General features: G+C 41.1%; 1 protein-coding gene across 9 annotated transcripts in view; it reads right to left on the bottom strand.

Moving 5' to 3' along the window:
* Positions 1-11,990, bottom strand: part of TSGA10 (testis specific 10) — a 99,496-nt gene extending 87,506 nt beyond the window's left edge. For 5 of the 9 annotated variants that reach the window (XM_011381956.2, XM_023524315.1, XM_023524314.1 and 2 more), the window contains exons 1-2: positions 11,383-11,471; positions 2,430-2,558 (exon numbers count right to left, since the gene is read on the bottom strand). In XM_011381956.2, coding sequence (XP_011380258.1) covers positions 2,430-2,558; positions 11,383-11,439 — 186 coding nt within the window. In that variant the 5' untranslated portion in view covers positions 11,440-11,471. Of the gene's footprint in view, positions 1-2,429; positions 2,559-11,382; positions 11,472-11,644; positions 11,702-11,728 lie in introns of those variants that run through there. The other 4 variants (XM_011381957.2, XM_023524318.1, XM_023524321.1 and 1 more) reach the window with 4 other exon arrangements.
* Between the last annotated feature and the right edge of the window lie 264 nt (positions 11,991-12,254).

Here is a 12,254-nt window from a genome sequence, read left to right as displayed (position 1 = left end):
TAATAGTTGATTATGTTGAGCATTTTTTATGTGCTTATTGGCCATTTGACATCTTCTTTGGGGAAATGTCTATTCAAGTCCTTTGCCCATTTTTGAATTGTTTGTTGTTGTTGTTGAGTTGTAGAAGTTCTTTAGATATTTTGGATATTAATCTCTAGGATATAAGACTTGAAAATATTTTCCTTCATGCATTTTTTAATAGACATTTTTTAGAGTAGTTTTAAGTTTATAGAAAAATCGATCAGGAAGTACAGAGTTCCCACATACCTCTTCTTGTCACATACACAGTTTCCTCTCTTATGCACATCTTATATTTGTGTGGTACATTTGTTACAACTGACAAACCAACACTGATACATTATTAACTGAAGTCCATAGTTTACATTAGGGTTCACTCTTTGAGTTGTAGATTCTATGTGTTTTGACAAATGTATAATGACATGTATCCATCATCACTGTATCAGAGAGAGTAGTTTCAATACCCTAAAAACCCCATGCCCCATTCACACCTCCCTCTCTCCTAAATCTCTTGCAACCAGTGATCTTTCCAATGTTTCTCTGTTTTGTCTTTTCTAGAAGGTCATGTAGTTGGAATCATATAGTGTGCAACCTTTTCAGATTGGCTTTTTCACCTAGCATGCTTTCAAGGTTCCTTCATTATCTTTTTGAGGCTTGAGAGCTCATTTTTTACAGATGAATAATATTCCACTGCATGGATGTACCATAGTTTGTTTATCTATTCATCTATTGGAGAATATCTTGGTTGCTTCCAAAATCTCCATTTGGTTCTTCTTTATATCTATTTCTTTGCTGAGATTTTCTCTTTTTGTTTGTTTCAGGCATGCTCAAAATTGCTTGTTGAAGCATGTATATGATAGCTGAATCAAAATGCTTGTCAAATAATTGCAATATCTGATTCATCACTGTGCTGGCATCTCCTGTCTTTTCTTATAGAGGTAGAGATCTTCCTAATTCTTGTGATGAAGAGAATTTTTTTTTTTTTTATTGAGATCTGGTATTCTAAGACTCTGGCTCTTGTGTTTTAGTAGGCTTCCTGTGACACTGCTCTAGCTAGAAAAGGGAGACACTGCCTTTGTCCTGTTAGGTACGGGAAGAAGTCCAGTAGGCTTCCACTGATACCTGGGGAGGGTGGGGCTCATTGTTTCTGCTAGGTAGGGATGAGAGTTCAGGCTCCCCACTAGGCCTCTGCTGATACCACCACAGCCAGGAAGAAGAGCGACACCCAATTACTGTTCCCATGAGTCCTCACTTCCTCTGTGGGAGGGCGGACTTGTTATTGCTGGGGAACAGAAGTCTTGACCCTGGTTCCAGTCTCCTCTGACACCACCCCAGCAAGGAGATGGGGCACCGCTCCTACCAGGGGAGGGATGGGTGTCTAGGCTCCCCACATGGTCTCCACTGGCCCGTGGGGCTTGGGGACCTTCCCTACTGCCTTGTGGGCACAAGAGCCTTCACTCCCCACTCTGTCCAGACAGGGACCTGGGAGAGGGGAAACAGGGGGTACAGCTGGGGCTCCTTGTTACCTACAGCCTGGTGAGGGTAGAATCCTAGGCTCTTTACTCAGCTTTTGCTGGCAGGAACAGGGCTAGAGTTTTTCCAGTGTTGCTTAGAGCAGACAGCTACTGTCTAAAAGTGGGCTGCCTTACTAGGCTGCCCCTTTCCTAGTCTTTTGGCTATAGAGGGATGGCTTTTCTGATGCCTCTTTTTGTCTGCACTCATTGTTGTTTCTGGGTGCCAGTTTTTCTAGCACTCTGTCTGGGGTACATAGAGCACAAAGACAATCCAAGAACTCACTAATATGTCATTTCATGGTGTGCTGAGGTCCCTAGCCAGTCTTCCTTCTACTTTCCACCTTTCTATGTTTGTTTTAGATATTATGCTCAGGGGTTTTAGCTGTATTTAGTGGTAGGACTAGGGAAAAGTAAGTCTACTTCATCTTCCTAGAAGAAGTAGTTCATTTTAACAACTTTATTAATAGCTACACCACATATCAGGCACCAGGAGAACAGAAACAATACTGAACTTGGAGAACACAGTTCAAATCCTAGCTAACTTGAGAGTTTAGAGAAATCCTAGCTCTGTCATTCATTAGTCCAATATCATAATTCTTTAACCCCTAGAACTTCAGCTTCCATGTCTGTAAAATAGAAATAACATCACTATTTCCCAAGGTTGGGATGAAGTTAGATTATGTACTTGAAAGCACCTGATATAACACTTGGCACGTAGTTTGCACTGACTCTGAATCTATGTGTATCAAAATGGTTAAGATAAAAATGAAATGATTTTAGACCTAAAAAAACCCCATAAAACGAGCACTGAATTCGTATTTATTCTCCATCTTCTTGTTTTAAAATAGGCCTCATCCCAAATTAATTCAGGGAAATACATAATAAATTAAGTGTAACCTGTAATTTCAGTGCGGAGATGAATTTATCTTGATTTCTCACTTCTTGTTCTAGCTGGAGAGTAGTCTGGTATTTTTCAGCTTCAGAAACTGGAGCCCCTAGACCAAAACCATGTTCTTTGGTGGTAACCTGGTGGAAAGAATGGGAAAAATACTGAGGCATTTAGTTTAAAATAGCTTTGTGATTTCTCACAATAATCAATAAATTCTAAAAATTAACAACATTTTTAGCTACATATTCACTTGTTTTTAACCTTGTCCCATCCACTAAGAGGATTTTAGCAAGCTTTACTTGCTTAAAATTTTGTTATAAAACTTTTTCTGTTTCCCAAATATAAAACCACAGTACTGAACATGCTTTTCAAAAAGACATACTCCATCCTATCCCCTTGGTAATCACTGTTTTAAGAAAACGTGGGTCAGCAGCAAATTCAGTAGTCTACCTCTGGGCTTGTGTCGTCAAATATAGTGGCTACTGGCTACTTGTTTATTATGGCTTTTGTATATTAACGAAAAGGTTTGTTACCCAAATCACAAAGGGTTAACTACTCTAATATGTAACTAACCCCTATAAATAAAAAAGGAAAATACCCTAATTGAAAATTTGGCAAAGAATATGAATATTTCACATAATTGGCTTTAAAATAGATTTAAAGATCAAAAAGTTGGATATATATAACTTAGCTTTCATATACATCACTGTAATTTACATCAGTGTAAACTGATATAATATCTGTGGAGAACCAATTCTGTAAAATCTAGCAGTGTTACAAATACACATAGCTTCTGTACAAAAAATTCCATTTCTAGGAATTTTCCCTACATATATATTTGCACATGTGCAAAATAACAAGTGTTAAGTGTTAAAGGTGTTTCACTTTAACATACTGCACATACTACTCTGCATTGTGAATTTTTACTTGACAACGTGTCTTAGAAACTGTAATTTAGGGAAATAATTTGTTTTTTCCCTGAATCAAGGCTACCCTTATGTCAAGGAAGAGAGAATTTGCTACAAGCACTCTAGGTATCCTTTGGCAACACAGCTACTATTGCCCAAAATCTAGTGCTCGGGGTACTAGAGGATCAGGATCCCCCAGTCACTGACTTTGTGTTACAACCTGTACAATCCAGTACTTAGACGTGTGACAGATTATCTTCCTTTTCCCTTTTCCCTAAACAAGACACAAATTTGCTTTTCTGTTCTTCCTTCCAGAAGTTACCACCTCACTTGGACCTCAAGCATTAGATCTCACAGAGCATCTCTAATTATGAACAAGTGAGGCCTTTATGGGTTAGGCTGCAATCCTAACTACTGTTTCTTACATAGTTTCTGTTGAAAAATATGTTCCTCGTTATAAATATTTGACTTAGAATAACAGAATAAAATGATTCCTCACCAAAGCAATATTTTTCAAATTTTAGTGGACATAAGAATCACTTGGGAATCTTGTTAAAATATAGATTCTTATTCACAGTAGGCTGGAAATACTGCATATCTAAAAAGCTGCTCAGTGATCCCTATTTGGCTAGTGCAGAGATTACACCTTGAATAGCAAGGATCTATTTAAGTGAAGTCTAAATCTGCTAGCACTCAAAAGAGTTCTTCATACTAGTCCCTTCCCACTTCTCCAAACTTATCTCCTACTTGACAACTCTAAGAACCCTTCTATTAAAGACAAACTATTCTAAAGTACTCTACACATTCTTTACACACTGAGAAACATGTTATCTTTTGTTCTTAAGCCTTGCCCTCATCCTTCTCTCCATTTAACTGAAGATACTTCTAAGGCTCAGTTTGAATTCCATATTCTCTAGGAAGTTTTCTGTCTTCTCCAACAGTGATCACATCTTCATTGAGACTTCTGTATATATTAGTTATAGAACAATTTAGGTAGCTATCTGTTTTTTTCTGGATATGTCTTCTTCATACTGTCATCAGAATCTTAAGAACAAGCAATGTTCTAGAGCAATCTGTACTGCCCCTAACCTGCACAGAATTATTTGTATAGTGAGAAGGTGTCACAAAAATTTGTAGAAGTTGATAAGCAAATAGTGTACTAAAGCTAGCAAAATTAAACTTTCCTTCTTCTCTTTGATCAACTGAATACTCAAGTGGGAATTCTATAAAATTACCTATCAGGCTAGTGTAGAAATTAAAAGTAGGAAGACGCCAACAGTTTATCTGACAAGTGTGAGCAATCACAGTATGAGCTGCTGCTTCTTCTGCACCAGCTTTTGAGGCAATACAAAGGGAGAGAAATCAGTGTATCTGAAATGACAGGCCTGGCCTGCCACCTCAATACCTTCCACATTCCCATGATCTTGAAATAGAACTATGAATGGATCTAAGATCTGTGTTCCTGTACAGATCTTAGAAAGTGCAAGTAAAAGGAATGAGCAAGTGAAAAAGCATCCTCATAAACACCAAGCTAGAATCACAATCATTCTCACTGGGAAGCAACATGGCATAGTGGTTGAAAGCACGTTCTTTAGTATCACACTGCTGATGGGTGCCATGCTTGTCCTGTCACTTCTTAGTTGAATGACCATGGGCAAGTTACTCCTCTGGCTATGACTCTGTCATCAATAAAATGAGGATGATAATAGTACTTGCCTCATAGAGTTGTTCTGAGGATTAAACAAGTTAATACATGTAAAATACTTAAAATACTGCCTCACAAAAATAAGGGCTATATCCATTATTATTTACAATTATTACTACTAATTTCTCTCACTGACTCAACTTATCTATTGGCCATCAAATTCTACTGATCTTTTCACTAAAATATCTCTCAAACACATTTCTTCCATTCCTACTATCACTGCTTCAGTTCATACTATGAGACTGTAGCAGTCACATTTATTCACTTAACAAATTTATAAATAGGTAGACTAAGGAAGAAACAATATTAGATTCTGGAGACAGAAAGATGAAAAATAAAAGCCTACAATTTCAACCCTCAAAGAATCTAGAGAAGTCTAGAACAAATACATCAGAAATTAGAGTGCTGCATGAACATTGCCACATAAGAGGGATGCACGCAAATGCCACTGGAATATAGAAAAAGGACTACAAAAAAGTAGTTCTGACATCTACTTTCCTCCAAAAGACTTAGAATATATTTTCCATGTTCCATAAAACCTATGACCACACCCCTATTGGAGCACATAACACATCACCTCGTGTTTACTGGATGTCCATGGCCATTGCAACTCTAACATGTCTGAAACAGACCTCTTAATTCCTCCATCTGCACTCCTGCTCTCAACGTCATCTCCACCATGTTCCTTCGCAGTCTTTCCCACATCAAATGGTACTACCATCTATCTGTGCAGTACCCAAGGTCAAAAACCAAGGGCTTGTCTTTGTTTCCTCCTTCCCTGACCCCCAACAAATCCATGTGCAAGCCCTGTCGTTCTAACTTAGAGGTCTCCAAACCCTGGACCGCGGACCAATACCAGTCCATAGCCTATTAGGACCCGGGCTGCACAACAAGAGGTAAGCAGCGGGCCAGCGAGCAAACTTCATCTTGTATTTGCAGCCATGCCCCAGCACTAGCGTTACCACCTCTGCTCCACCTCAGATCATCAGGCATTAGATTCTCATAGAAGCGCTGGTCCCTGGTGCCAAAAAGGTGGGGGGCCGCTATTCTAAATCCAAAATATATCCCTACTCCACCCACCACTCTGCACTCTGTGGTTCACCATCACCTCCAGTGTGGATTCTTGTCGTGTTTCCTAACTGGTCTTTCTGCTTCTACTGTAGCTCCCTACAAACTATCTTCCAGACTGAAATTAAAACATTCACTTTAAAGCAGTGAGATCCTAAGATCAGGACAAAATGGCATAGATGATAGGGGCTTTGTTCTTTCTTCCTGCAACCAAATCAAAGTTGTGAAAGAAATAGAGCAAATAGCAAGCAAAGTTGCCTGGGATCTAGATGAACAGAAACACTACAACTAGGGAGAGAAATAAAAATAAGAAATCACCTTGCAATGAAAGAAGATAGGAGAGGGCGAAGACACGAGGCTGTCCGGTCCCAAGTGGCTGAGTGGGACAGAGGTTGTGGCAGCCAGCAGCAGCAGACGTTCCTCTTAAAAGGGCCATGTCTGCAACTGGAGTTTTGTGGTGACGGACCTGCTCACTCTGAACACCAGAGCCAGGTCGGCTGCTGGGCAGTGAGCCACCAGGGACTTACAGAGAGACGTTGAGTTGTCAGAGTGAGGGCCAGAGGTGAGGTTTTCTCCTGGACAGAAGTGCCGGTGCATCCACTGTTCCTCTGTTGAGCCCTCCCCACTCCAAGTGTGCGGACAAAGTGCCGCCATAGGGGAGACATCATTAAACTGGATAACAGAGGTCGCTCTACCCAGAGGACTCCCTGACACTCCAGCTCCCCTACCTCACAGCCCCACCCAAGCCACATCTAGGTGTGTCCTCAGAGTCAGGTGCTTCTAGCTGAGCAGCGCCAGGACTCACACTGGTGGCAGCTGACCGCAGTTTCTGGTGTGGCCTCTTAAGGCAACTATAAGCACAGCATCTGTGGATTGCTTGCTGAGTCTTAACAGATGGCCCCGGAGGGGCACAGTCTGGGGCTAAACTTGGCCTGCTGCTGAACTCTTCCCAGGACTGTGCCACTGGACACCTACTACACAAAACCATGCTAATAAGACTGGGAGCCTTGGGAGCTTTGCTTAGTACATGGAAACAGACACAGAAAGGCAGCCAAAATGGGATGACAAAGAAGCAGAAACCAGAACAGAGATCCAGGAATAATGGAGTCAAGCAATCCTAACAGATGCAGAGTTCAAAACAATGGTTATAAAGATGCTCAATGAACTTAGGGGAAGTGTAGATGAATTCAGTGAGAACTTTGACAAAGAGATAAAAAACATATAAATGGAAATGGAAATTATAAAAGGGAACCAGTCAGAAATGAAGACCACATTATCTGAGATAAAGAATATATTAGAGGGAATCAACAGAGTGGATAAAGAAAATGATCACATCACCAATATAGAGGATGGGGAAGCCAAGTACACTCCATCAAGTGGCAAGAAAAAAGAAGCCAAGAATATAATAATAATTTATGGAGCCTATGGAACACAATTAAATGTAAAAATATCCATGTCATAGTGCTCCAACCAAAAGACAGAATGGCTGAATGGATAAGAAAACAAGACCCCTACATATGCTGCCTACAAGAGACTCAACTCAGATTAAAAGACACACACAGACTAAAAGGAAGGGGATGGAAAAAGATATTGTCTTGATGGACCTAGAGGGTATTGCATTGAATGAAATAAGTCAGATAAAGACAAATATCACATGATTTTATGTATATGTGGAATCTAAAGAACAAAATAAACAACAACAAAAACATAAATAAACTCAGATACAGAGAATATTTTGAGGTCTACTAGATGGGAGGGGGTTAGGGGAGATGGCAAAAAGGGCAAAGGGATTAAGAAGTACAAACGGATAGTTACAAAAGAGATGTGAAGATATAAAGTGTAGCATAAGGAAAATAGTTAATAATGATGTAATAAATACCTAAGAGGGAAGAGGGATAGTAGATAGTGGGGTCATCACTTCGTGACTTATATAGATCTCTAATCGCTATGCCCTACAAGTGAAACTAATATATTATTGTATGCCAACTCTAACTGAAAAAAAACAAAACAAAACTCATTGAATTGTACAATGTAAATATGAGCAACTGTCTATTATATTTCAATAAAGTTGAAAAAAATTCATGTAATATGTATTAAAACAGTGAGATCCTTCTAAAAACAATACTTTTCCATTGTAATTAGAATAAAATTCAAACTTTTTAACGTCTGACATGATTCGGCCCTGCCTTCATTTCCCTTAACAGACCTAGTACTCTCTTCTTCGTTCACCCACCAGTTTTATTGGTTTTCTTTCTGTCCCTCTATATGCCAATCTCATTCCATTTTGAGGAGTCTGCCCTTGCTTCCCCTGTGTCAGGAACACTCTCCTAGCCCTCTACCTGGCTGGCTCCCTTTTACCTACAACTCTTTGTCTGAAACATCAGAGGGTCTCCCTGACCTCTCACCTAAAGCAGCCTCTCCCCTACTCACTCTCTCATTAGGCTATTTTTACTAACACTATTTGAAATTATATCATTTATTTCTTCACTTGTTTTTTGTCTGTCTCCTATTAGAATGTAAGCTCCAAGAGATCTAAGCTCTTGTATGATCACTGTTATATCTCTAATGCCTAGAAAAATGCCCAGCACAAAGTTGGTACTCAATAAAACATTTCTGAAATAAGGAATTTTGATGACTGGAAGAAAGTAGCCTTAACTGTAGGGATGGGGGAGGAGCAAGTTTGAATAAGACTAATCCATGAATGATTAGTAAAGTAAAGGCAGTAGGAAAAAGACACCTCTTTTAGGAAGCACAATTGAGAGAAGAGACAGAGAGTGAAAGTTGGAAGAAAACCAAGACTGTTTAAGGGTCATTACAAGAGAACTCGTTTCTCTTTACATCAAAGAATTAAACAAAAGCCCTGGGTCTACTCAGGAAAATGCAAACACATACAAAACAGGGTTCGAGAACTCCCTAAAGTTCCTGTACTCCAGGTTAAGAAGCCCTACAGTACAAACACAACAGAGATTCTAAGACATGGGTTAATGTTCACTGGTGGAGAAAGGCCACTGAGCGAATAAGAAGCCCAGGTAAAGGGTGTGCCCTGTCCTCTGAGACAAGAAAGGAAAGCAAGGTCAGGTGAAGATTTAGATAAGAAGGGGTAGAAATCTGAAGAAGTTCCTGCCTGGTGGAATTTTGAATTTTCAGTAAAAAAGGAGGCAAGATCATGTGCTAAAAAGTATCATTAGTGTTGAGCAAATTATCAGGTACATAATATGTGCTGAACAAATGTCTACTGAATATTTTGATAGAATAATTTAAACTACTGGAGTATTTTACATGGGATTCTGAATTCTGGTTCCACAGAAGGTCAACTTCCTTTATTTTTATAAAACTGTCTCCAAAAGTAGGAAGTAGGAAGAATAGCCTCAGTAACAGAAGGATGGAGAAAACCACACAAAATTTTATAAATAATTTTGAGATAACTTTTTGTATTTATAATCAAAATAAGTATATGTTTTAGAGATTCACCTCAAACAAATTTAAGCTTTCTTATGAAAAAGAATAACCTCTCCAGTCATTCCATCCAAACCCAAACTCCCACTTCCCTTCAATCCAGATATACCGTAAAGAAGTAACTTGTCTTTTTCAAAGAACATAAAATAATGGCTGTAGAAGAAGTACCATTCATCAAGACCTCTTGGAAACATAAGAAGGGGTGAAATAGTTGTTTTCAAGAGATTTTTCTGAACTAAAAGAATTTAAAAATATATAGACTGCTGTTATTAGCATAATGAAGACATGGAACTATCTTACTAACTAGCTCATTTCAAAAGATTATATGAGGTAGATGTACAAAAAAGTTTACAGCAGTGTTGTTCACATTAACCAAAACTGTAAAATCTTTAATGTCCATCAAGAGTACATAAATTGTGGTATACTCTTACAACAGAATACTAAACAAACTGCAAGCAACAATGAGGATAAATCTTAAAAACATAATGAGTAAAGAAGCAAAATGGAAAGGAAAACTTAGTATAACTTCATTTATGTAAAGTTCAAAAACAAGCCAAACTAGAATGTGCGTGTTCATATAAAAGATGGAGAAACTATGAGGAAAAGCAAGGAAATGGCGATCACAGAAGTCAGGATCATGGCTGTATCTGGGGAGCAGAAGGGGAGAGTGACAGGAAAAGAGAATGAATAACACCTGCTCTCTGTACATGGAGCACTTTGAGCAAATTATCCTCAAATTGAACTAAGCAACCAAAAAACAAAACAAGAGAGCCCAGAGAATCTCCACAACTGATTATATGCTGGGGTATAAGTAGTGAGTGTTTTCTTAAGATAAACAAAATAAGATATGTTTTGGAAGCTGCCTTTAAACAATGTAAAAGTTTATTGTTTAAAATAAGTATTTCATTAAAGTGTCTTCATAATTATTTCCCACTAAATTAGACTGAATGATTTAGTTCATGGAACAATTAAAATAAAAACAAAAATGGGTTTTATCCTGGAGACAGATTTGAGTGACACTTTAATCTATTTTTAAAAATCGACTGTTATTGTTTATTGCCTTACAGATTAAAAAAATAAAAAGTGCAGTTGAAATGCCAGTAGAGAAAATTTAAAACAAGGAATATCCTGAGCTATAAGGGCATGAAATGAAAGAAGAAAACTCTGGGACACTGTTATCTTTGCCGACTTTTCTGAAGCCACGATCCTTGACTTTATTGAAAGAAAAAAAAAATGTATTCCTATACGTATTTAGATAGCAGGTCCATGATCACAGCAGTTATTCAATTTAAGTCTTAAATATTTTTTCAAACGAAAGCCAGCTTACCCTGCTTTTCCTGTGTATAATTTCTACTGAAATTATAAGAGATTTTCATGCAAATGCCTATGTAAATCTCGGCCCTTCACCTCCCAAAGTTTATAAAGAGGTTTAGAAGTGAGAAGTTGGGAGTCAGGATGAGCCAAGTTGAACTCCCAAATCTCTGACTTTCAAATTCCTCAGCTCCACTCCAGAGTGTTTCTAAACAGAACAGTCTCCCCAACAACCAAGCGGACAGCTGCGGCACGAACCGAAGCGGTCACCATAGGAACTGGGCTCAACCCTAAGCTCCTAAGAAACGGCAACAGGAGCAAAGTTTGCTCCCGGAGAGATTCCCGGCACCGCAACACTGCCCGCTACTGCCCCTCACAGCAGGCCAAGCAGTGAGTACCTACTTCGGGGGTCGCTCCCAGCCCCAATTCCGGCTCCCTTGCAGCTGCCCTCTCAGAGGCCTTCCGGCGCAGGAGCCGCTTTTACCCAACCTGGCGCATCCCCGCTGCTTCTACCTGGAGCTCCGGATCCCTCCCCGGGCTTCTCAGCCCGCGGTCCTTCCCGGAGCTCATCTCGACGACTGCCAGGCCTCGGCCTCGGCCAAGGATCCAGGACCCTCCCAAGGTCCATCCTCCGCCCCTTTACCCTCCTTTCCCACCCGCAAATCACCCTGGCCCCGCCCCAATGCAGGAGGAGGGAGGCGGGACCCGGCGGGAAAGAGCCGGGGCGGTTAGCGGCGGCCGGCGCCGCGGTCGGCCCCGCCCTCACGCTCTGTACCTGAGGCGGGCTTGTCCTCCACCTCCCCGGCGCCTTCGCTCCGCTTCCGTCCCGCGCGCCCCCCGTCCCTATGCGCACGCGTACCTGGCTCGACCCGACCTCTCGCGGGGACTACAAGCCGTGTGCGCGCACTCACGCACGTAGAGAGTGTACGTCCACCTGTTCACTGCAAGACGCCTAGGAAAGGCCTCTTCCTGGTCCATCCGCGCCGCGCAGGCGCACGCCCACGCAGCGCCTAGACGACCCATCCGAGCGTCTCGTCTCCTAGTAACCAGCCGCTACCCCTTTTCCGTCACTTCTTACTCTGTGCCGCCTGCGGCAGCACCTGGATGGAAGGCGCATGCGCGGGGTTGTGTGCCTTCTGGCCACCTTCCCTCTGCTCCCGAACACCTGCGGCTCTGCTGCGGCGTCTTTGTGCCGCTTTTCCTAGGGTTTGGGCACAGTTCTGGACCCACAATCAGTGACCCTGTTACTCCCCAGAGCTGATCTTGGGCGCTGGGAAGTTGGTGCGCTCTCCTGCAGCAGCCAGGATCCGGGTTTCGGGGAGTCTCCCAGGTAGGGTCCTGCCGCTGCATCTCCGAGGAGGGAGCCTGTCGGTTCGGCGAGCGCC

The sequence above is a fragment of the Pteropus vampyrus genome, unplaced genomic scaffold (assembly GCF_000151845.1).
Source record: "Pteropus vampyrus isolate Shadow unplaced genomic scaffold, Pvam_2.0 Scaffold461, whole genome shotgun sequence".
Lineage (NCBI taxonomy): Eukaryota > Metazoa > Chordata > Mammalia > Chiroptera > Pteropodidae > Pteropus > Pteropus vampyrus.
Note: the sequence above shows the minus strand (reverse complement) of the source record. Positions and strands in the feature narration are given on the sequence as shown.